General features: G+C 41.6%; 2 protein-coding genes across 2 annotated transcripts; both read left to right on the top strand.

Annotated features, from left to right (window-relative positions):
- The first annotated feature begins 9,140 nt into the window (after positions 1–9,140).
- On the top strand, positions 9,141–11,531 carry TAS2R4 (taste 2 receptor member 4). The gene has a single exon (XM_030825900.1). It carries the CDS (start codon positions 9,182–9,184, stop codon positions 10,079–10,081), a length of 900 nt encoding a protein of 299 aa, XP_030681760.1. The 5' UTR covers positions 9,141–9,181; the 3' UTR covers positions 10,082–11,531.
- Positions 11,532–20,818: 9,287 nt separating this feature from the next.
- Positions 20,819–21,957, top strand: TAS2R5 (taste 2 receptor member 5). The gene has a single exon (XM_003270829.4). The coding sequence runs from the start codon at positions 20,958–20,960 to the stop codon at positions 21,855–21,857; it is 900 nt and encodes a 299-aa protein (XP_003270877.1). The 5' UTR covers positions 20,819–20,957; the 3' UTR covers positions 21,858–21,957.
- Positions 21,958–23,980: the final 2,023 nt, after the last annotated feature.

Consider the following 23,980-nt stretch of genomic DNA (forward strand, 5'->3'; position numbering starts at 1 on the left):
TGCTGGGATTACAAGCGTGAGCCACCGCGCCCGGCCGCTAAAGTACATTTTCAAGTAATTATTTTGTAGATTGGGCAAAAGACCAAGTATTTTTGTTTTTATTTTTGACCAAGATGCCTACCTGGTTTTAAAATTACAGTTTTATCAAATGTAATGTAAGTAAATTTTGTAAGTTTAATCACTTTTATTTAAATAGAAGTATACAGGCATTGATTTACTTCCTGTTATTTACAATTTTGACATGTCAGTGAAAAGATATTGCTTAATATCCTGAAGAATTCTCAAATTTGTAAACATATTCAGTTAATACACATGGCATTATTCAGAAATGTGGATTTCTAGCCCTAATGGGACTCTCAGAAGTGTACTGTTGTGGCTAAGAATGTGGACAGCCTGAAATTAGACAACCTGTGTTTAAATCTGGCTTTGGCCCTTTTGAACTGGGTGACCTTGGGGAAACTTCTTAACCAGTCTCTATTTAACTTTCTTCACTTATAAAATAGAAATAGTAATTTGTGTGTGTGTGTGTGTGTGTGTGTGTTGGGATAAAGCTGTTGGAAGGAATGAGTGAATTAACACATGGAAAGTGCTTAGAGTCCTACATGGAGTAAACACACAATAAAACTGCTATTGTTGTTGTTATTTTGTGAAAAGGAGCATACTTTGACATAACAAAAAGGAGTATATTTGGACATAGCATGAATGTCCATTACATTACTGGACATTTAGTCATATGTAACCAGAAATTAACGTTAGGGTCGTTCTGGGATTTATATGTTAATTTCTAAAATGATGGGAATAAAATTTCCTTTGGTCTGCACAGTTTGCATTATCCCATTGGATTAAACACCTCCACAACCAGCAGGTGGGGGTTCGGGAGAAAAACCATATTGTTGATAGATAAAATAAAGAACTGACTTGTTTTCAGCACATTTGAGCTTGTAGAGTGAGTAAATTTTGTTAGCCCCACTATCATTAAATTGTCATTGTGACTTGGTGGAGCTGGGCCAACGGTCTGAGCAAGATTTCCAGGTTAACTCTGAAATACATATTTTCAGGAGTTGATGAGTGGAGTTTCTTGGCCATGTTCTGTCTGGCCTCAATTTCCATTTGTGGCCAGACAGTGTATTCACAGCCAGAGAGGAAAGATTTCTGAATTGTCCTTGGCTTTCCAGGCTTCTCCCCTTATGCCCAGCTAGCAGATCCCCTTGAGAAAGGGATGAGTTCTTCCTAGCTTCTGGATGTTGCTGTAATATTCCAGGAATGAATACATTGCTCACTTCATTTTGATTCTGGCTAACCTTGATTCCAGTTCATTCCTTCCTGCCACATTTATTTAACACTTATTGTACACCAAGCACTGTACGAGACCAAGCACCGTACGAGACCAAGCACTGTACGAGACGCTTGTTCCTTGAACACTGTTCTGTTCTCAAAAACATTACTTAGTGTGTAATATAGACACAGAAACAAGTATTTAATTGCTGCGTCACTGAAACAGGTGCTTCAGGTACAATAAAGGGATCATCCTATCTTGAGGGTCCTGGTGCAGGTGATCTTTGTGTCTAGACCCCTTTTGTGGCAGCCTTGAAAATGTGCGCTCAGATCTCTGCTGTGGAGTCACAATTGGCTGATGGCTCCAGCTTTGGAGATCCACCACCTTGAGGCCACGTCTCCTGCAGGCTTCTCCCAGCCAGTGGTGGAGCACTGTGGAGTACAAAGGCAGGTCTGTTTTGCTGAGACATGGGACTGCTCTAACAGGCAATTTTGGCCAAGGACTCTGCATCAGCTTGGTCGAAGTTTTCTTGGACCTCTACTGCACTTTAGAACTCTCTCTACCCAATTATTCCATACCCCCCTTTACCTCTTCCCCCCTTTTATAGCTGTCAGACCTACATTGCTATCTGAATACTCTGCTCACTTCTTCTGGCTCCCACCCACCTAACATCTCTTGCACATCGAATCTTTTTTAAGCCTCTGCCTCTTGGCAGACCTCTCATATAAGTAATCTCTTTATTAAAAAGCTAGTGCAGATGATAAAGATACTCACTGAAAGACATATAAGTGTATGTGCATGTGTGTGTGTGTGTGTTCTAAGTGCACCAGAATTCTAGAAATCATTCCAGATTCTGCCTTCTTCTACAGCCTCAATATCCATTTAGTTGCCAGATCCTGTTGGTTGTACTTCAAAACATTTCTCTCAAATGTTCCCTGGTCTCCATTTCCACTCTTTTCAGCCCATCAGAGTGATTGCAACAGGATTCTAACTAGTTTCCTGTTTCCAGCTCCATCCCCTTCCAACAAAGCCTTTCCTCATTACTTGGATTGTGTTCTTCATACAGTGAAAATATGACAGTAATGCTCCCCTCTTAAAAGTCTCGCAATGGCTCTCCATTGCTTCGGGTAAAGTCCAAACTACTTAGTTTACAGCATAAAGTCAGTCATCACTTGGTCTCTGTTTTCTTCTTTTTAGTTTCATCTTCTTGTTCCTTGCTTTTCCAAAAGAACTTTGAACTACTTCTAGTTCCCAAATATGCCATACTCTTCTTGCTGCTATGCTTTTCCATGTGCTGCTTTCTATGCCTAGAATTATCTTTCTTATCAGCTGTGCCAACTTCTCTTATTCTTCAAGACCTCCCTCCTCTGGGAAACTTTCTCTGACTCTTTTAGGTGAAGCTAAGCACTTATTCTGTGTGTTTTTCTAATGTTGTACATGCCTCTGATCACATTAGTATAATAATTATGTCCAAATTCTGTACCTACTATGGCACAGATACTTCCTGATTTATCTTTCCAGTTTCATCTCCCACTACTTCTCTTCCTGTCCTTGTACCCCTCCCCTCTTCTGTTTTCTGAACCCACCACACACTATCACCTCTTAGTCTGCGTGTAGAGTTCTCTGTTTCCAATATCCTTCTTTCTCCCTACCTTAGTTTTTTTTGGATAATCTCTTTACATCCTTTAAAACTTAATTTATATGTCTTCTCAGTTCCTGAACTGCCAAAACTGGATCAAGTGTGCCTCCTGAACACTCATGTTGTGCTCCTTATGTTTCCTTATTATGGCATCTAAAACTCTCAGCTCTGTCTATTCATCTGTCTTTTTTTTTTTTTTTTTTTTACCATTTTGTATATTCTTTAAAGGCGGGATGTGCTGTGGGTGATTCTTCTCTATTTCCCCAGCACCTAACAGTGTCTGGCTGATAATAACAGTTTATAGAATGAAGGAACCAGTGAGGGGAAGTCTAGTGTAGTAGAAAGAGCTCAGTCTCAGACCTTTCAGCTTAGCCACTCGTTTGCTGCTATGGTTTGGATGTCCCCTCCAAAACTCATGACAGAATGTAATTGTGCCCTTGTAACAGTGTTGAGAGGTAGAGCCTTTAAGAGGTGATTGGGTCATGAGGGCTTTGCCCTCATGAATGGATTAATGCAGGAGTGGGTTTGTTATTGCAGGAGTTTGGCCCCCTTTTCCTGTCTTGTTCTCATGTACACATTCTTGCCCTCTGCCATGTATGCCCTCTCATACTAAGTAGGCCCTCATTAGATGCCAAGCTGATGCCAGCACCATGCTCTTGGACTTCCCAGCTTCCAGAACTGTGAGCCAACTAGATTTCTTTTCTTTATAAATTACCCAATGTGTGGTTTTCTGTTATAGCAGCAGAAAATGGGCTAAGGCATTTGCTCTGGTATTAGGCAGTCACTTATTTTCCCTGATCTTCATTTTGCTCACTCATAAATAGGGATAACCATATACTCCTCCTAGGATGCCTGATGCACTGCTGGGAACATAGCAAGCGTTTAAAAAAACCACAAGTAATGGAAGTTTTCTTTTCTCTCCTAAGTGCCATGTATTACTTTTTTGAAAAGATCTCTTTTTTTTTCTTATTTTAAATTTAATCACCTTCCATCTGGAAACTGAGAAGGAGAAGTTTAGCTACTATTTCATATAAATTAATATTGACAGAACACTAAATTTCTTTGAAGAGAATTTTTAAAAAGTAAATAAAAGTAAAAAATCTGAAAATGTTTACATTACTTCCTTAAAACTTCTGAAATATTAGCTAATCACAAAAGAATCTTCATGCCAATTTTGATTTTAGATTATCAATAACTTTTAACTTAGGGTCTCCTTAAAAAGTCTCATTTATAGAAATCATTGCTACAAGAAGCTTAAGGTAGGGTGTATTTTTTTTGCCACAACTTTTTTCTTTTTATTATACTTTAAGTTTTAGGGTACATGTGCACAACATGCAGGTTTGTTACATATGTATACATGTGCCATGTTGGTGTGCTGCACCCATTAACTCATCATTTAACATTAGGTATATCCCCTAATGCTATCCCTCCCCCCTCCCCCCTCCCCACAACAGGCCCCGGTGTGTGATGTTCCCCTTCCTGTGTCCATGTGTTCTCATTATTGAATTCCCAGCTATGAGTGAGAACATGCGGTGTTTGGTTTTTTGTCCTTGCGATAGTTTGCTGAGAATGATAGTTTCCAGCTTCATCCATGTCCCTACAAAGGGCATGAATTCATTTTTTATGGTTGCATAGTATTCCATGGTGTATATGTGCCACATTTTTTTCATCCAGTCTGTCACTGTTGGACATTTGACTTCGTTCCAAGTCTTTACTATTGTGAATAGTGCCTCAATAAGCATACATGTGCATGTGTCTTTATAGCAGCATGATTTATAATCCTTTGGGTATATACCCAGTAATGGGATGGCTGGGTCAAATGGTATTTCTAGTTCTAGATCCCTGAGGAATCGCCACACTGTCTTCCAAAATGGTTGAACTAGTTTACAGTCCCACCAACGTGTAAAAGTGTTCCTATTTCTTCACATCCTCTCCAGCACCTGTTGTTTCCTGAGTTTTTAGTGATCACCATTCTAACTGGTGTGAGATGGTATCTCATTGTGGTTTTGATTTGAATTTCTCTGATGGCCAGTGATGATGAGCATTTTTTCATGTGTCTTTTGGCTGCATAAATGTCTTTTTTTGAGAAGTGTCTGTTCATATCCTTCGCCCACTTGTTAATGGAGTTGTTTTCTTCTTGTAAATTTGTGGGTAACCCGACCTTTCTCTCTGGCTGCCCTTAACATTTTTTCCTTCATTTCAACTTTGGTGAATCTGACAATTATGTGTCTTGGAGTTGCTCTTCTCGAGGAGTATCTTTGTGGCGTTCTCTGTATTTCCTGAATGTGAATGTTGGCCTGCCTTGCTAGACTGGGGAAGTTCTCCTGGGTAATATCCTGCAGAGTGTTTTCCAACTTGGTTCCATTCTCCCTGTCACTTTCAGGTACACCAATCAGACGTAGATTTGGTCTTTTCACATAGTCCTATATTTCTTGAAGGCTTTGTTCATTTCTTTTTATTCTTTTTCCTCTAAACTTCTCTTCTTGCTTCATTTCATTCATTTGATCTTCCATCACTGATACCCTTTCTTCCAGTTGATCGAATCAGCTACTGAGGCTTGTGCACTCGTCACATAGTTCTTGTGCTGTGGTTTTCAGCTCCATCAGGTCCTTTAAGGACTTCTCTGCATTGGTTATTCTAGTTAGCCATTCGTCTAATTTTTTTTCAAGGTTTTTAACTTATTTGCCATGGGTTCGAACTTCCTCCTTTAGCTTGGAGTAGTTTGATCGTCTGAAGCCTTCTTCTCTCAACTCGTCAAAGTCATTCTCCATCCAGCTTTGTTCCGTTGCTGGTAAGGAGCTGCGTCCCTTTGGAGGAGGAGAAGTGCTCTGATTTTTAGAGTTTCCAGTTTTTCTTCTCTGTTTTTTCCCCATCTTTGGTTTTATCTACCTTTGGTCTTTGATGATGGTGACGTACAGATGGGGTTTTGGTGTCGATGTCCTTTCTGTTTGTTAGTTTTCCTTCTAACAGTCAGGACCCTCAGCTGCAGGTCTGTTGGAGTTTGCTGGAGGTCCACTCCAGACCCTGTTTGCCTGGGTATCAGCAGCGGAGGCTGCAGAACAGTGGATATTGGTGAACAGCAAATTTTGCTGCCTGATTGTTCCTCTGGAAGTTTTGTCTCAGAGGAGTACCCAGCCTTGTGAGGTGTCAGTCTGCCCCTACTGGGGGGTGCCTCCCAGTTAGGCTACTCGGGGGTCAGGGACCCACTTGAAGAGGCAGTCTGTTCGTTCTCAGATCTCCAGCTGTGTGCTGGGAGAACCACTACTCTCTTCAAAGCTGTCAGACAGGGACATTTAAGTCTGCAGAGGTTTCTGCTGCCTTTTGTTTGGCTATGCCCTGCCTCCAGAGGTGGAGTCTACAGAGGCAGCCAGGCCTCCGTGTGCTGCCGTGGGCTCCACCCAATTCGAGCTTCCCAGCCACTTTGTTTACCTCCTTGAGCCTTGGCAATGGCAGGCGCCCCTCCCCCAGCCTCGCTGCCACCTTGTAGTTTGATCTCAGACTGCTGTGCTAGCAATGAGCAAGGCTCTGTGGGCGTAGGACCGTCCGAGCCAGGCATGGGATATAATCTCCTGGTGTGCTGTTTGCTAAGACCATTGGAAAAGCGCAGTATTAGGGTGGGAGTGACCTGATTTTCCAGGTGCCGTCTGTCACGCCCTTCTTTGACTAGGAAAGAGGATTCCCTGACCCCTTGTGGTTCCCGGGTGAGGCTATGCCTCGCCCTGCTTTGGCTCACGCTTGGTGCATGGCACCCACTGTCGTGTACCCACTGTCTGACACTCCCCAGTGAGATGAACCCAGTACCTCAGTTGGAAATGCAGAAATCACCTGTCTCCTGCGTCTCTCACGCTGGGAGCTGTAGACTGGAGCTATTCCTATTTGGCCATCTTGGCTCCACCTGAAAAAATTTCAAACTTTTAAATTCCTGTTTCTTCATGACTGACCTTATTCTTCAGAGCCATCATCAAATAAGTTAAGTGCCATTCATTTGCTTTGACTATTTGCCCTAAAGCCTTCCTTACAGACCTGTCAAGAAGCAGAGTTTGGATCCATGACTGCAATGCCTGCTGGTTGGTCTTCTTGGGCTCTAGTAAATAATCAAACTGATAAGACTGTCTTAGGCTACTGTGGTACCAGCCTACTCAGATGGATATAGTTGAGGGACCCGACTTACCAGCAGGGCAGTGTCAGGCCTTCCTCTTTTGCAGAGTTTGGTGCAGGCCATACAGTTCAGGTACAGAAATAAGAGATCCACGTTAGGGTAAGGGTAGGAGCTGCTGCAAATTAAAAGCTTCGTGTCCCAAAAGATCCAATTTATCTTGTGATAATTTTGTAGACAAAGCTTCTAGGGTTGAGTCAAGGTACAGGCACATGGGAAGGAAGCCCAATGCATGTAGTCTCCATAAGATACTTATTACAGTTCACTTATAGTTCCTTCCAGTCAAGATGCAATTTGCCAATCAAGAGTCTTTTTTTTTTTTTTTTTGGTCTAGAAACATAGTTGATGTTCTTACCCTTATCAGGTTGATAAGGAAAACAGCTAGGAAGTTTAACCATAGGTCAAATTTTCATGCAGAGAGAGAAAGGGTTCTGTTAACACTTTTCCTATACTGACTCTTGTGGAAATAACTTCTAACTGAATGAGCTCATTCATTGATTGTGCTAGCCAACCTTATCACATCTTAATTATAGCACTTCCTCCTACAGAGAACCCAACAATTTGGTATAGTACATTCTAGATAGAGTCTGTTACTATCTAATTCTGGGATTCCTGCTCTTTTGGCCACATTTATCTCTTATGGCTTACTCTATATTATTTATTCTATTTAAATGTGATGTTAGTAATATTTCAACTTCATCACTTTAATGCAGCCATCTATGGATAATTAATTGGAAATCTGTGCTATAATTTTCCTTTTAGTCATCGTCTTCCTGGCTCGTTCTGTTTGCCTACTCAACTGATGTGGGCATGCCTCTATCAGTGCCTGTTAGTTTTGAATAAAAAGCTTCTGTAAGCACCTGGGCACCCGGTCAGAGAATTTCTCCAGGCTTGCCTTCCTGTCATCTGTCTTAAAGGGCCTCATGAATGTATTCCCCTCTTCTGGACCTGATTATCATTAAATCTTAGCTCCTTTTTCTTGTCTATTTCTATTTGGACTTGGCAGTAGGACTTTGTGCTGTACCTTGATGCTACTTTGGTAACGTATGTGGCTGCATCCAGGATTGCACCTTGGTTTCATTCAGCTGCTAGAGTAGATAAGAGATGCCATACTCTTACATTCACCTATGGTCCTCCATAATATCATTTGCCAGGGATATTGTGCCATTTCCCATCTGAGCAAGTACAGAGAAATCCAGCAATGAGATGCCTAGCTGTTTGGCTCACCAAACTACAACTAATGCATTACTGTGTATCTCATTCCAGGGTACCTGGATTGACAGTTAAATGCCTAAGAGAAAATAGCCACATATGATCTAAACATAAACCCAGATTTATAAAGGAAACACCTACAAGGGCTGACTTAATTTTTCTAAGAAAAACCAGCACATAGCAAATGGTTATGGCACAAATGTATGTATGTAGATAGAGAATGCAAAGCAAAGGGCGTCAGAAGGAATGGGATTAATCGAGAAATGTTTTCTCAAGGAGGTATTGGGTCTTTGAACTTGATCTATTAGATCACTGTAAATCGCTATAGGTGAATCACTAAGGTTGAAAGAGTGGCATTGGCATGGCCAATTGGTGAAACTGGTTGTGGCAGCAACAGATTAGAGGGGAGAGAGAAATTGGATTCTGGTCATCCATGAATATGTGGCTAGAAGGTGGATGGGTAGGAGTGAGGAATTAGGATTTCTGCCATATTCTGGCATTTTTATGAAGAAAAACTTTACCGTAAAACAGTGACAGAAACATTGCTGGACTCAAGCTCTCTGATTTGGATTCTCAGTTTTTGGAGCCTGCTGTGACTCTTCCCTCTTGCCCTCCTGCTCTTGGAGGAGTGGACTCCCAGCATCACCTAGGCTTGCTGTAATTAGGCATTTCTAAGGAGAACAGGATACTAATGAAGAAATAGTAATGTAATCCTTGGAAGATTTGCATCTCAGTAAAAGCAGCTGGCCCTTGATCATGAATGGCTCATTTGCCATGCTGGGAAAAATTAAAAAGGAGATGTCCTTCCTGGCTGGATACTGGTGTCTGCTTATACATTTTGGTATTTCTCCTGCCTCCACTATCAGCACCATAACTGCTGAATCCTCAATGAGTAAAGATGCTTCGGTTATTCTATTTCTCTGCTATTATTGCCTCGGTTATTTTAAATTTTGTAGGAATCATTATGAATCTGTTTATTACAGTGGTCAATTGCAAAACTTGGATCAAAAGCCATAGAATCTCCTCTTCTGATAGGATCCTGTTCAGCCTGGGCATCACCAGGTTTCTTATGCTGGGACTATTTCTGGTGAACACCATCTACTTCGTCTCTTCAAATACGGAAAGGTCAGTCTACCTGTCTGCTTTTTTTGTGTTGTGTTTCATGTTTTTGGACTCGAGCAGTCTCTGGTTTGTGACCTTGCTCAATATCTTGTACTGTGTGAAGATTACTAACTTCCAACACTCAGTGTTTCTCCTGCTGAAGCGGAATATCTCCCCAAAGATCCCCAGGCTGCTGCTGGCCTGTGTGCTGATTTCTGCTTTCACCACTTGCCTGTACATCACGCTTAGCCAGGCATCACCTTTTCCTGAACTTGTGAATACAAGAAATAACACATCATTTAATATCAATGAGGGCATCTTGTCTTTAGTGGTTTCTTTGGTCTTGAGCTCATCTCTCCAGTTAATCATTAATGTGACTTCTGCTTCCTTGCTAATACACTCCTTGAGGAGACATATACAGAAGATGCAGAAAAATGCCACTGGTTTCTGGAATCCCCAGACGAAAGCTCATGTAGGTGCTATGAAGCTGATGATCTATTTCCTCATCCTCTACATTCCATATTCAGTTGCTACACTGGTCCAGTATCTCCCCTTTTATGTAGGGATGGATATGGGGACCAAATCCATTTGTCTGATTTTTGCCACCCTTTACTCTCCAGGACATTCTGTTCTCATTATTATCACACATCCTAAACTGAAAACAACAGCAAAGAAGATTCTTTGTTTCAAAAAATAGTGGAATTTCGGTAAACCATACCTAGATTCATCTGATGGTTTGGGGGCAAGATTTTCTGTTTGCAGTTTTCCCAGTAGTCTGAGGAATTCAGTTTTGTGATTGCTGATCTGACATCGTAGGCTTTTGAGTGCCTGAATTTCAGTTTATTCTGTAATTTTTTTTTTTTGGTATGTAAGTATTTTAAAATAAGGCACATTCTGTAAGAAACTGTTTTGAGGCATTATTTGTCATGTATTTTGCATGACCATTGAATCCATGGATAATGGAAATCATCACATTGTTTCATTGTCTATTAAAGTATAATGGGAAATTCTTCCAAATTACAGAATACATTGGGGTGCACGTGATGAGTTAAATGTTTGTGGTTTAGCTGAGGAGGCCTGAGTAAGGGCTCAGCAGTGGATAGGTGGTCACTGGGAGCCACTGGACTGACGAAAAGCAGAGGAAGGGGGTTCAGTGCAAAGAGAAAAGGAAAAAAGGAAGGTTTCAGAGAGAAAAGAAGGAAAGAGAAAGGTGAAAAGAAATAGGCATACACTGGGCTGGGCACGGTGGCTCAAGCTTGTAATCCCAGCACTTTGGGAGGCTGAGGGAGGCGAATCACGAGGTCAGGAGATCGAGACCATCCTGGCCAACACGGTGAAACCCCCTCTCTACTAAAAATACAAAAAAATTAGCTGGGCGTGGTGGCAGGCACCTGTAGTCCCAGCTACTTGGGAGGCTGAGGCAGGAGAATGGCGTAAACGCGGGAGGTGGAGCTTGCAGTGAGATGAGATCACGCCACTGCACTCCAGCCTGGGCAAAAGAGTGAGAATCCGTCTCAAAAAAAAAAAAAAAAAGAAAAGAAAAAGGAATAGGCGTACACTCTGGGACAAGACAGAAAAAGTGTCCTCACACTTGCTGGGTAATAGTAACTGAGCTATTCCTATCAAGAAACCCTAAGGTTTCTAGGCTTGTTCTGGAAAAGAGGATATTGCCAGAGTTGGTAAATAGAGGGAAGTCATTAGTATTTAAGAAACTGAATCAAGAATGGTTCCAAAAATCTTAAAATCCAGAGAAGCCAGCCTAAGGTCAAAGGCAAGTGCTAGATAATGAAATTAACACCATATGAACACAAATTTACAAAATACTGTACCTCACCATAGGCTATGGAACTCAGTGGAAAGCCAAAGAAGCACTGGACAGGTAGTGGGAGTGCTTGACTTGTGGTGAATTTATTTCATCTGCTTACACATTTGTGCACAGCACAGTTCTTCTCCAGAATGTTGTTTCTGTGGTCGGGACAACAGGACTGTGGCTCCAAAAGAACAAGAGTCTGAAGATGGGATGTTGACAAGTTTTGGAATGTGAATTGGGGAATCATAATTTGTATTTATTTAGGTTTTTTTGGTGTTCATAAAATGCTTATGTAATATTTACATATGTCAAATAAGTCTTAAAATTTTATAAATTACATGACTTTTCTCATTCTGGCCACCAGAATCTTGACTGCAATATTCAGTAAAAATTACCCAAGCCAATGTTTTGTGCTATGAAACCTGGAGGTATTCATCATGTTAAATCCTAAGAGAGATAAAAGGATTACTGAGAGTGATTAAATGCACACTATGTCTTAAGAACTCTAAATGAGTGGCAGAAACCCTCATTGGTCCCTCAGTATCTGTTCTTTCTCCTCTCTTCCATAGTAATCAAATCATTAGCTGTTCAGAATTTTGGCAGCAAATTTCATTATTGCCATGGATGTGAGCAGAAAAGATGTATATAGTTTCTAGGTGGTGCTTCAGAGCAGTCCTGCCTTCCCTTCTTTAATCTTTTCTTCGTTACTCCCTCCATGAGCTGGAATGCTGACATCATGATTGTCTACCTTGGACAATGCAGATGAGGTGAATGCTTGGGATAGTGGAGTAATTCTGCATCCTAGAGCTGGCTCCATGGTTCTTCACACTGTGGACTTGTAACACCAGCTCTGGACTGCTCAAGCCTGAACTCCAGGACTGTTGATGAGAAATCAGTGTCTCCATTCTTTCAGGTGCTGGATTTTTGGTCTCTGTTACCTTAGTCAAATAACCTATGCTATACTTGAAATACATACAATAATATATATCTTTATGATGAAATAGTGTGTATTTACCATCTTATAGCCAAAGAACATTTTTATATGACCTACCAGGTGAAGTTGAAATAAAACCTGCACATGTGGTATAATACCATTTTTTTGATAAAAATGTGTACATATGAAGAAAAGTGTAAAAGGAAATGTATAAAAATGTAAACAGTAATTATTTTAGGTGAGAGGAATCAAGAAATTTTTTTGTATATTCCAAGTTTTCCATAATGAACATTTTTATATAATCAAAAATATTTTAAAATATATAATGTATATACAGTCTGTCTGTCTGTCTGTCTGCCTGCCTGTCCGTCCGTTCGTCCATCCATCCACCCACCCACCTCCCTAACTACCTACCTACCTACCTACCTAAAAGACAGAGAGGGAGTTCTGAGGTCAACATCCAGTTTCTCCTCACTAAGAAAGGTAAATGAATTGTTTTGCTTTGTCTGGATTCTTTTTATTGTATTGGCAAAGTTCTGCCAATTTGTCTCCTGTTTGTCCTACACTGTCTTCAATTTTCCCCTCTCTGGGTTGGATGTGTTGTCTTTGTGTTAGGACTATTTTTGCTGTTTGAAGAAAGTCTTCGGTCTTTGCTTAGGCACTTGCCCAAAGTCTCCCTTGGGCACAGTTTTTAAGAATGCTGTATGTTTAGAGTTTTGCTGGTTCTAATATGCTCTGCTAAATACCCACCACTGAGTACTTATTAACCAAGGATTTAAAACAATTTGGTTTTTGGTTTGATTTTTTCAAGACACATAACTTAGAGGCTCTCTAATAAAAATAATATCCCGCATACCCCTCCCTTTCCTGCAGGAGGCAGAGCATAGAGGGAAGTTAAAAACTCTTTCTTAAGAAGTCACTTTCTGAAGTGGAGGGCAGGTGTCAGGACAGTGTACAACCTCATGAAACACCCACCGTGGTAACCAGAACTCAGGGTCATTGCCATTTAACTTTTAACTGCTACACGCCCAATACTGTATGAGCTACATTTCCACATGTTATTATTTTAGTTGGTCATAACCTCCTCTTTGGTAAGGTAGCTATTATTGTCTCCATTATATAGTTGAGAAAATTAAAGCCCAAATAAGCCATATGAATGGTTCATAATAGCAGAACTAGGAAGGAATAGATCCAGAGCTCCCAGTGTAGTCTCTGAAAGTATGAAATTATTGTGGCTGCTTAGTTTCCTTAGCTGAAATGAATGTCATGGTGTCATATAGACTCTGGGCTATTAGGCCTTGATATTTATATGAGATATGTTTTTAGATGAAAAAGTAGTAACATTAAAGAAGAAAAAATGATTAGATTTCTTTTGAATATTGCTACTTGGGAAGGAATGGGCCAACAGAAATGTAATGAGAAGGTAGATACAATTTCTGTAAGAAGTAAATGAAATTCTTAAAAATTTCAAGGATTTTGAAAGTTTGTTTATATCGCTTAAATTTCACTTAAACATTTCTAAACATGTCTGGCTTTGGGTTTCCCTGATCTTTGTTACTAGCATTCTGTTGATGAACCATTTTCAATTGTTAAAAAAAAGGGAAAAAATTACTGGAAAGGAGTCTTTTAAAGCATGAACGGAATGTAACTTTTAAGGTAGCGTCAAAAGCTACAGTCTTCAGGTGAAATTGATGCTTACTGAAGGCATTTAAAATAAATTTTCCAATAATATAATTTTTTTTACAAGTTAAAGCTGGAGATGGATCATCTAGTCTAGTTCACTGGTTCTCAAAGAGGGCCGGGAGGGTGAGAAGTATGTCAGAGTCCATTGGGAATTTTTATTTTTCACATCTTATATACAGTGTCTTCATTCCTTCTGGGTGTGGGAGTGGAAGGGGGAAGTGGAATTTGACAAAACTTCCTAGGGATTTGGATATTGTGGTCTAAGGAAAGGCACAGATATACGTTTATTTCCGCCTCTAAGAGAAGACCCCCAAGGTCAGTTTTACTCCATGAGGAAAAAAGTGTGAAAAGAAATTCCATGTTTGTATAAGAATTTGCCTGGCATAGAAATTAACAAGAGAGTGATATGGGTTAATGGGGGTGGGAGAAGAGGAGAGGAAAGGGGAGACACGAGGGTAAGGTCAACAGCAGGAGAAGGGGTGCAGTCTGTACACCCTCCCCTCCATGCCTGGCAGAGGTGTGAGTCAACATGACTTCACCACGGTGTGATTGTCCTCTGTGTTATGTCTGTGTGGATATATGGGGTCTGTGAAATGGAGTGACTGTAACTCTGCCTTGAGTCAGCAGGAAGGAGCCAGGAGCCCTGGGCAAATGACTGGGTGTGTGCACAGCTAGCTTGCAAATGAGACATCTAAACACAGGTGCATACTTGATTGGCCTGACAACATTTCTGACTTATTTTAAATATGGAAAAAGTATTTGTCTCAATTTTGCTGCTTCCACAGATGGCACAATGACTGTGGTTATAATGATCTGAACTCCAGGTACCTCAAGAGAAGAAATAGCTAAACACTGATATTACTCAGAAAAGACCTCTCCTAACTCCCACCCACCCCTTTACGTCTTTGACTTCTATGTGTTTTAAAGGCCTGGATTAATCAGTCTCTCATCTTTATTCATGCTTTCCAGACATTCTGGGATTGTGCAGAACTGGACACCTGTGTCTAGAATCAGTAGCTCAGTTCATCCTGGATTTGCATACTGTGAATAACAGACTTCAGGTGCTTTCTGACTTTATTGAAAGTAGTAGTTAGGGAGAGAAATCACCAGGGAAGGAAAGAAAAGTAACAGTAATTAGACTATTTGGGAAGCAACAGGCTAGGTAATTTGTTTTATCATCACAATAGCTCTGTGAGGTAAACATTATTATCATCATTTTTATAGAGGGGGAACTGAAGCTCAGAGGGGCTAATTGGCTTGTCTAAGGACCTAGCTGCTAACTGGTTGAGTTGGGAACACCCCTAAATCTGTCTGACTTCAAAACACATTGCCTTTCTCTGCATGGCCACAAGTGCCCCATTGATTAATACATCTAACAGAAAGCTAATCTTGAGGCCTGTGTCGCATTGAGAGCTGGTACTAGCATGAACATGTGAACTCTTTGCCTTGGATGGGCAGGCACCCAGAAAGCCCTGTCTGTAGCCTGTGCTGCTTGACCTTTTCCTTAGCTTGATTTTGCAATACTATGGGAACGTCTCAGTGTCTTCTGGATATGTACAATTCTCATTGCTAAATGCTAAAAATGTAATTATTATATCTGAGTTTTATTTAAATTTTTTAAATGTTTTATTTCATTTTGTTTTCTAATATTTTATAGAAAAGTTGCAGAATGAGTACAGAGAGTTCAACTATCATCCTCACCCAGTTTCTGCTAATATTTATATCTTACCATAACCATGGTACAGTTGCATTTAGTATCTCTAGTCTGTGTTGGTTTCTCAGCTCCATTTAAAATTACCTTGCCAGTTTTAAAGATTACTATTCAGGCATTTTGTAGAATGTCCCTCAATTTGGGTTTGTCTGATATTTTTCTCTGTTAGACTGAGGTAAAGTGCCCTACTCATCACGTTAGGAGTTCTGTGATATTAACATGACTGGTCACTGGTGATGTTAACCTTGATCACTTGGTGAAGGTGGTGTCTGCCAGGAACATTGTAAAGTTACTATTTTTTCCCCCATTTCCACACTTTGTTCATTGGGAGCAAGTCATTATGTCCAGTACAAACTCAGAGGGAGGGGAATTATGTGCACCTCCTGGAGGGTTCCCCACATTTTGCCTGCTATAGTTAAAAATTCTCAGCTCTCCAAATTTCATATTCATAAAAGCACACAAAAATAACTCCCCGGGCCAGGTGCGATGGCTCACGCCTGTAATCCCAGCACGTTAGGAGGCCGAGGCGGGTGGATCACGAGGTCAGGAAATCGAGACCATCCTGGCTAACACGGTGAAACCCCGTCTCTACTAAAAATACAAAAACTTAGCTGGGCGTGGTGGCGGGCGCCTGTAGTCCCAGCTACTCGGGAGCTGAGGCAGGAGAATGGCGTGAACCCGGGAGGCGGAGCTTGCAGTGAGCCGAGATCGCACCACTGCACTCCAGCCTGGGCGACAGAGCGAGACTCCGTCTCAAAATAAATAAATAAATAAAATAATAAAAAAATAACTCCCCCTCTTTCATCTGCAGTTCCCTCACTAGCCCGCTTTTACTCTATTCACTCTCCTGCCCTGAATAACGTTGCCGATGCTGGTCATCTTCCTCGGGGTTGTGATCTTTGCTGCATACAGCAGCCTCAGTGTAGTTTGTGCCTCCTCCTCTCTCCGAACGCCTAAATTGCGGCACCAAAGAGGCCGCAATGACTGGTGAGCAAGACTCCTCTTCCTCATGTTTTGTGAGGAAGGAAGCTGGCAAGACTATGAATTTGTGTACATTTATAAATTGTGTTCCTGTTACACATGCTTATTAAAAACATGCTTGATCTGTTCAGTTTCTGAATATCTGAACTAATTCAGCTCATTAAGGGAATTTGTATACTTAGGTCAAGAGCTTCTACAGAGGCGTTGCCTTGACGCCATCTAGTGGCAATATAGGCACAATTCTGAGAAGCATTTAAAAAAGTCTTGAGTACAGGAATACAGGTTTGCAAGAGAGATGTAGAATAGGGGATGGAAGATGGAACTGAACTGAGTCTGGTGGCAGGACAGGGTGATTTTTTGGGTGAAAGTGCCATGTTTTGGAAACCAATGCTTGTTCTTTGTTTCATTCTTTTTAATATTCTTATTATAGACTGCTCTGTTGACGCTGAGTGTAAAGCCATAACTTGCCCCTGTGAGCGTCTCTTTGGATGCTCGCATCCCGCTTGATCTTTCATCAGCTTTCTTTTCTTGGTTCAGGTACTGCTAAAGTAGCTGAGGGCTCAGAGTAGTGGGGAATAGGAGCATGAATACGATAGACTTTGGTAGAAAGAGTTATGGTAGTATTATGGCAGACACGTTTTGGTTGTGTCAAAAGTAAAAACCATACTGTTGCTCTGGTGAAGTGGATGGCACTGAGGCTGTCACTCTCCACATACACCCCTTCATTGCAGCTCTTGGTGTGGATGCCGATAGGCTGAACAGTTCTGTGTGGAGATGAAGTAGCAGTCGTGGTTCACAGATTTCTCTCCTGCCTCACCTCTCCTAGAATTTATTATTCAGCAGTTGATATTTATTCTGTCTTCTCCTTATTTTTGCTTGTTTGCTCACCCTATCCTTCCCTTTGTTTTCATTGTCATTGCAATAAGCCTTTGCATAGGTGTAAATATGGCTCTCATGTTTATATATTCAAATTTCAAACATATTGAAACCATTGATTATTTGCCTTGCCCACCAGAACATAAGCTGCATGAGAGCAGCAACTTTGTTTCTTTCCATTGTATCCCAAGAGTTTGGAACAGAGGACTGGCACATAGCAGTCATTAATAAATATTGGTGAAATAATTGATAAATGTCATACTTTCCCTTTTTTTTTTTTTTTTTTTTTTTTTGAGATGGAGTCTTGCTCTGTCACCCAGACTGGAGTGTAATGGCACGATCTCGGCTCACTGCCATCTCCACCTCTCGGGTTCAAGTGATTCTCCTGCCTCAGCCTCCTGAGTAGCTGGGACTACAGGTGTGTGCCACCATGCCCAGCTAATCTTTGTATTTTTAGTAGAGACAGGGTTTCACCATGTTGGCCAGGCTGGTCTCGAATTCCTAACCTCAAGTGATCCACCCGCCTCGGCCTCCCAAAGTGCTGGGATTATAGGCGTGAGCCACCGCGCCCGGCCCATGCTTTCCCTTTTTATAACATGAGGTGCCTTGCATTTGCCACTGTTTAAATTCTCAGACTGTCTTACTTAGGTTTTGTGGAGTTAGGTCGGGTGGAAGTAGGATTTCAGGAGACTGTGCTCTAGGCTGTCTGGATTTTAGTTCTTTCCTTCGGAAGGCCATTCTGTAATTGTGTCTGTACCTAATCTCAGATCCCAGGCCAGTGTCAGGTAGATGTAACTGAAGGTGGGACTGTTACCTTCAGGAACGTTTCTTCTGGTCACAGCTGTAACATCTTTACCAGAGAAGGGATTTCAGACAGTAACAAAACGGAGTGGTGAGAAGTGAAATGCTCTGCCATAATACTGATACCATCCTCAGGGATTCTGACACAGCCAGGAGCAGGACATGTTCATCAGCACTGAAGCAGGGCACCTCCTGATTCAGCAGTGAGACCCTCCCCTCCCCAGCCATGCTGGCGGCTGCCCTGGGATTGCTGATGCCCATTGCAGTGGCTGAATTTCTCATCCGCCTGGTTGGAAATGGAGTCCCTGTGGTCTGCAGTTTTAGAGGATGGGTCAAAAAAACGTAAGGAGTCCCTATAAATCCTCATGATTCTGGTAAGTAGCCACTTTCTCCTACTCAGGCTGATCATGTTGGACATAAGTCTGTTTCCACTTTCCCAGAGCAGTGGTTGGCTTTACTATCTGAATGTCTTCGAGTCCTGGTAAGCCAGGCCAACATGTGGTTTGCCATTTTCTTCAGTGGGTTCTGCTGCATGGAGATCATGACCTTTGTCCCGCTGACTTCTTGTAGCTGAAAAGGCTGGGTTTTTGTTTTTTGCTAGTGTCTTTCAAGATCACTTTTTATTTCTCAGCTCTTGTTGGCTGGAACCTTTAAAAACCATTAACAGGAAACAGCAACATCCTGCATCCCATTTTAAATCTGTTATTTTTATAGATTGCAGTCTAGTGAAGGAAACTGATTGCTATTTGTGATGTTTCTGTTCCACTTGTCTTTTTGTATAGACATCACAGGAAGATGGAGGACCACACAGCTGTAAGGAGGTAGCTCAAACCAAGGTGCTCATCGCTCTGAACTTCCCCCTTTACAGGGTTTCTGCCTTGGCCAGCCACTTTTCCATGACCTTCTAATCTCCCTCTGATCTCACCATTCTTGCCATCTCTGCAACGCTCATGGCTGTTTATACTTCACTTCCATCTATTGTAATGGTTATGAGGAATCAGACTTGTCAGAGAATTCTGTAGGAGATGATATGTACATGGAAATCCTAGAGGCCGTGACTTTGGAGAAGGATCTAATCAGGCCCTTAACTGTATCACTGACAACAGTAAAAATAACTGTAGATTTTAGAAAAATGAAATTTTTATTCTCAATTCTTCTCATTTCTTCTTTGATTTTGAAACAAAATGAAAGGGTTACATGAAAAACAGGCTAGAAACTGGAGCTTATTGCTCTCTAAGCAATGCAAATCACATCATTTTAATAAACTACAGAAGTCAAAACCAAGTTTTCATATTTTGCATGGAAAGTATCACATTTTAAAAAATTACTGCAGATAATCCAGTTTTCTTTGCCAATATGCTATGTTTTTGATAAAAGGAAGTAGAAAATAACTATAGTTTGAAAATAATGTATTTTAAAAAGAGGTGAGCTTGTATATTTTTTAGGCAAGCACTTTTCTTAGGGGAATTCACTAAATTATTACCTCAATTTTCTATGCAGTTTAGCCTCTCAACACCGGTAGTAAAGTAGTCAAAAACCTATCTTTAGACTTCTGGATACTTTGTTTTTTTTTGATGCCAGACTAGCTTTCTGGAAACATGTCAGTTGGCTACCAGGATTGGTGGCAAATTCCACTGCCAGGCTAGATTGGGGCAGGTGGGGAGAGACAGGCACTATGTCTCTATCAGAAAGTCGCCGAAGAAACACTGTTTTTGGACTAGTTCTAGCCTCATCTAGATTTTTAGGCCAGTAGAAGATCGTGACCTTCTCTGCCCCTCCATAGCCTACAGCCAGAGTTTTAGAGTACCAGGCCTTGCAGCTGGGTGGAGATGATGTACGATGAATGCTACCTGGAGGCAGGGACTGTGTATTATAATGGCGCTGTCCCCTGTGCCTAGTACACTGTAGTTTGACACGAAATAAGCACTCTGTAAATTTAACCCGAAGGAATGGAAATCTAGTCCTACAATCCATTCAGTTATTAATAGAGCAACTGAGGCCCAGAGAGGGGCAGTGGCCTGCCTGCCTACAGCTTCGTAGAGAGTTCTCAGCATGCTTACTTTTTTTTTTTTTTGAGATGGAGTCTTGCTCTGTTGCCCAGGCTGGAGTGCAGTGGCGCAATCTTGGCCCACTGCAGCTTCCATCTCCTGGGTTCAAGTGATTCTCCCGCCTCAGCCTCCTGAGTAGCTGGGACTACAGGAGCCACCACCACACCAGGATAATTTTTTTATTTTTAGTAGAGATGGGGTTTCACTATGTTGGCCAGGCTGGTCTCGAACTCCTGGCCTCAGGTGATCCACCCACCTTGGCCTCTCAAAGTGTTGGGATTACAGGTGTGAGCCATCATGCCTGGCCCAATGTTCTTTTTATGACAATAAAGTTTATTTTTTTATATAGCATATGAGCTTATAACTGGCACTGTATAGCACCTGAGCATGTTTTGATTTGGTCTTTCTTGTTGAGGGGACTTGTTACATTATATCCTGGTGTCTAGACTTTGGCCCAAAACCTTTGAGATGGAGAGCCAATGTCTGTGGTACTGTTTGCAATCTCTGGTTCTACACTCAGGGTTCATTCATGTAGATGCAAATACGGATGGTATCATAACTTCCAACCTCTCTGTTCCTCGTCACAGCTGTTCAGTCTCACTTGAAGACAGTTTACAGAAGAACGAGGCCAAATCCAGATTTTGTGGTGTGCAAATTTACCCTGGTGTGTTATCGCTACCAGGGGATCTGACCTCAGCCAGGAGCAGTGACAGCCTCCTCTCCCCAGCCATGCTGAGCGCTGGCCTAGGACTGCTGATGCTGGTGGCAGTGGTTGAATTTCTCATCGGTTTAATTGGAAATGGAGTCCTTGTGGTCTGGAGTTTTAGAGAATGGATCAAAAAATTCAACTGGTCCTCATATAACCTCATTATCCTGGGCCTGGCTGGCTGCCGATTTCTCCTGCAGTGGCTGATCATTTTGGACTTATGCTTGTTTCCACTTTTCCAGAGCAGCCTTTGGCTTCGCTATCTTAGTATCTTCTGGGTCCTGGTAAGCCAGGCCAGCTTATGGTTTGCCACCTTCCTCAGTGTCTTCTATTGCAAGAAGATCACGACCTTTGATCGCCCGGCCTACTTGTGGCTGAAGCAGAGGGCCTATAACCTGAGTCTCTGGTGCCTTCTGGGCTACTTTATAATCAATTTGTTACTTACAGTCCAAATTGGCTTAACGTTCTGTCATCCTCGCCAAGGAAACAGCAGCATTTGGTATCTCTTTGAAAGCTGGCAGTACCTGTATGCATTTCGGCTCAATTCAGGAAATTATTTGCCTTTAATGGTGTTTCTTGTTTCCTCTGGGATGCTGATTGTCTCTTTGTATACACACCACAAGAAGATGAAGGTCCATTTAGCTGGTAGGAGGGATGCCCGGGCCAAGGCTCACATCACTGCCCTGAAGTCCTTGGGCTGCTTCCTCTTACTTCACCTGGTTTATATCATGGCCAGCCCCTTCTCCATCACCTCCAAGACTTATCCTCCTGATCTCACCAGTGTCTTCATCTGGGAGACACTCATGGCGGCCTATCCTTCTCTTCATTCTCTCGTATTGATCATGGGTATCCCTAGGGTGAAGCAGACTTGTCAGAAGATCCTGTGGAAGACAGTGCGTGCTCGGAGATGCTGGGGCCCATGATCTGGGAAGAAAAGTGTGGTCAGGGCACTCTTGGGACGCTCTTTTGATAGCTCTCTATAAGGGAGCTGCCTTCCATGTCTTTTAAGATTTTCCTTCTTTTACACCAACTTAATGAATGAGCAACAGAAAATACGGATCAAAACCCAATACTATTTCTCTTTTGGCAATGCAAAGTGCATTTTTTTAAATGTACCACAGAATTCAAGGCTAGGGTTTCATGTTTGGTAAAAGGTATTATATTCTCTCTACATATAGCAAATAATTCATATATAAATCATGTTTTTCCTATTATAGAAAACAGAGATTAGGAACAATTCTGTCTACATATAGCAAAAATTCATAGATAAATTGTGTTTTTCCTAGTATAGAAAACAGAGATTAGGAACAATTATAGTGATCATTAATTTTTATGAAATTTTACCTATACATTAATGTTAGTCATTTTAGATATGCTTTTTAAAAAGTATCAAATAATCTCCCCATTTCTCTGCTGTAATGAATCTAATTATCTAATTGAAAAACAAAACAAAACATCTTTATATTTCTGGAAGTTTCTTTGAGCCCTAGCCTTGGCTTTCAGAACAGAAGTCAGCTCACGCCTGTAATCCCAGCACTTTGGGAGGCTGAGGCGGGCGGATCACGAGGTCAAGAGACCTCCTGGCTAATATGATTAAACCCCGTCTCTACCAAAAATACAAAAAATTAGCCTGGTGTGTTGGCGGGCACCTGTAGTCCCAGCTACTCGGGAGGCTGAGGCGGGAGAATGGCATGAACCCGGGAGGTGGAGCTGGCAGTGAGCCGAGACTGCACCACTGCACTCCAGCCTGGGCAACAGAGCGAGACTCCATCTCAAAAAAAAAAAAAAAAAAGCAGAATAAAAGTCAGTTGGATGCCATGATCTGTATTAAGCTCCAAGGCCCAGGAAGTGGAGTGGGGCAATATGAGAGTGAGGGGCACTTGCTTCTGCTTAAAAAAAATAGACTGCTTTTGAAGAGGTCATGCTGTCTGCTCTTCAGTCATTTAGACATTTTGCCTGTCTACTGTGGCCTCACCACAGCCTACAGTCAGAGTTCTAATGTGCCAGGTCTTTGAGTTGGAGGGAGATCATTTAGAATGCCAGATCCATGGCAGCAGGAACTGTGTCTGTTTTTATTTTCTCCCATGTCTCTGTGACTAGAACACTGCCTATCGCATAATAAACGCTTAATAAATGTTTTGTAAATGATTGAGTAGCTGCGCTAACTGGTTTTACAATGCCTCCTTTGTAATATAGGTAGAGAGACTGACACCCAGAGAGGGGCAGTGGCCTGCCCAGGGTTTCATAGAGAGCCTGTGGCAGTGCTGGGACTAGAGCTGTTTCTTGACTCCAGGTCCAGGGCTCTTTCCTTTACAACATGCTACTTTCCTAATGAGCTAGCTTTGTCCTTCCCTCCTTGGAACCCCATGCCTCTTTCTACAGACCCTTCTACACACCTCTTTCTCTACCTTCTTTCTAGCCTTCTTTGTTTCAGTTCCAGGGGGATCTGAAATCCAAAGGACAACACTTGATGTTCTTAAACATTTTTTTTTTCACTTCCTATGGATCATACTAACCTACTTTCGTTAATCTATTCTCTCAAACATATCTTTTTCTTACCTGAAGCTGAGAATTGAGGTACATGCTAGGCACATGTGGATATTAGTCATCACACAGGGGGAGACTGGTTCCACTGTCACTGTGAGTTGTGTGAGGTCAAGTACCATATTTTGTGTCCTGGGAAGGATCATATTCATTCTTTTTAAATAGAAAGGTGCTTCTGCTTGGTTATATTTTTGTTAGTAGGATGAATTTTCATTATGCCATTTCTTTTTACAGATGTCCTTTGTGACCAATTGTTGTAATAGTGACAATAGTATTTAACATTTGTATTGGGCTTTACATTTTACCAGACAATCTCATATTTAGTCCATTATCTCATTTGATTTTAATAGCAACTCTATGCAGTTAGCAATTTTATCCCCAATTCACAAGTGACAAAACTCAGGCTGGAGTGATGATTTGCCCAAGATCATGAACTTGTAAATAATGCAGATGGAGCAGACCCAAATTTTTTGACTCTGAGTCTTGTGCTCTTTCCAGTAAA

Source organism: Nomascus leucogenys, chromosome 13, assembly GCF_006542625.1.
Source record: "Nomascus leucogenys isolate Asia chromosome 13, Asia_NLE_v1, whole genome shotgun sequence".
Classification (NCBI taxonomy): domain Eukaryota; kingdom Metazoa; phylum Chordata; class Mammalia; order Primates; family Hylobatidae; genus Nomascus; species Nomascus leucogenys.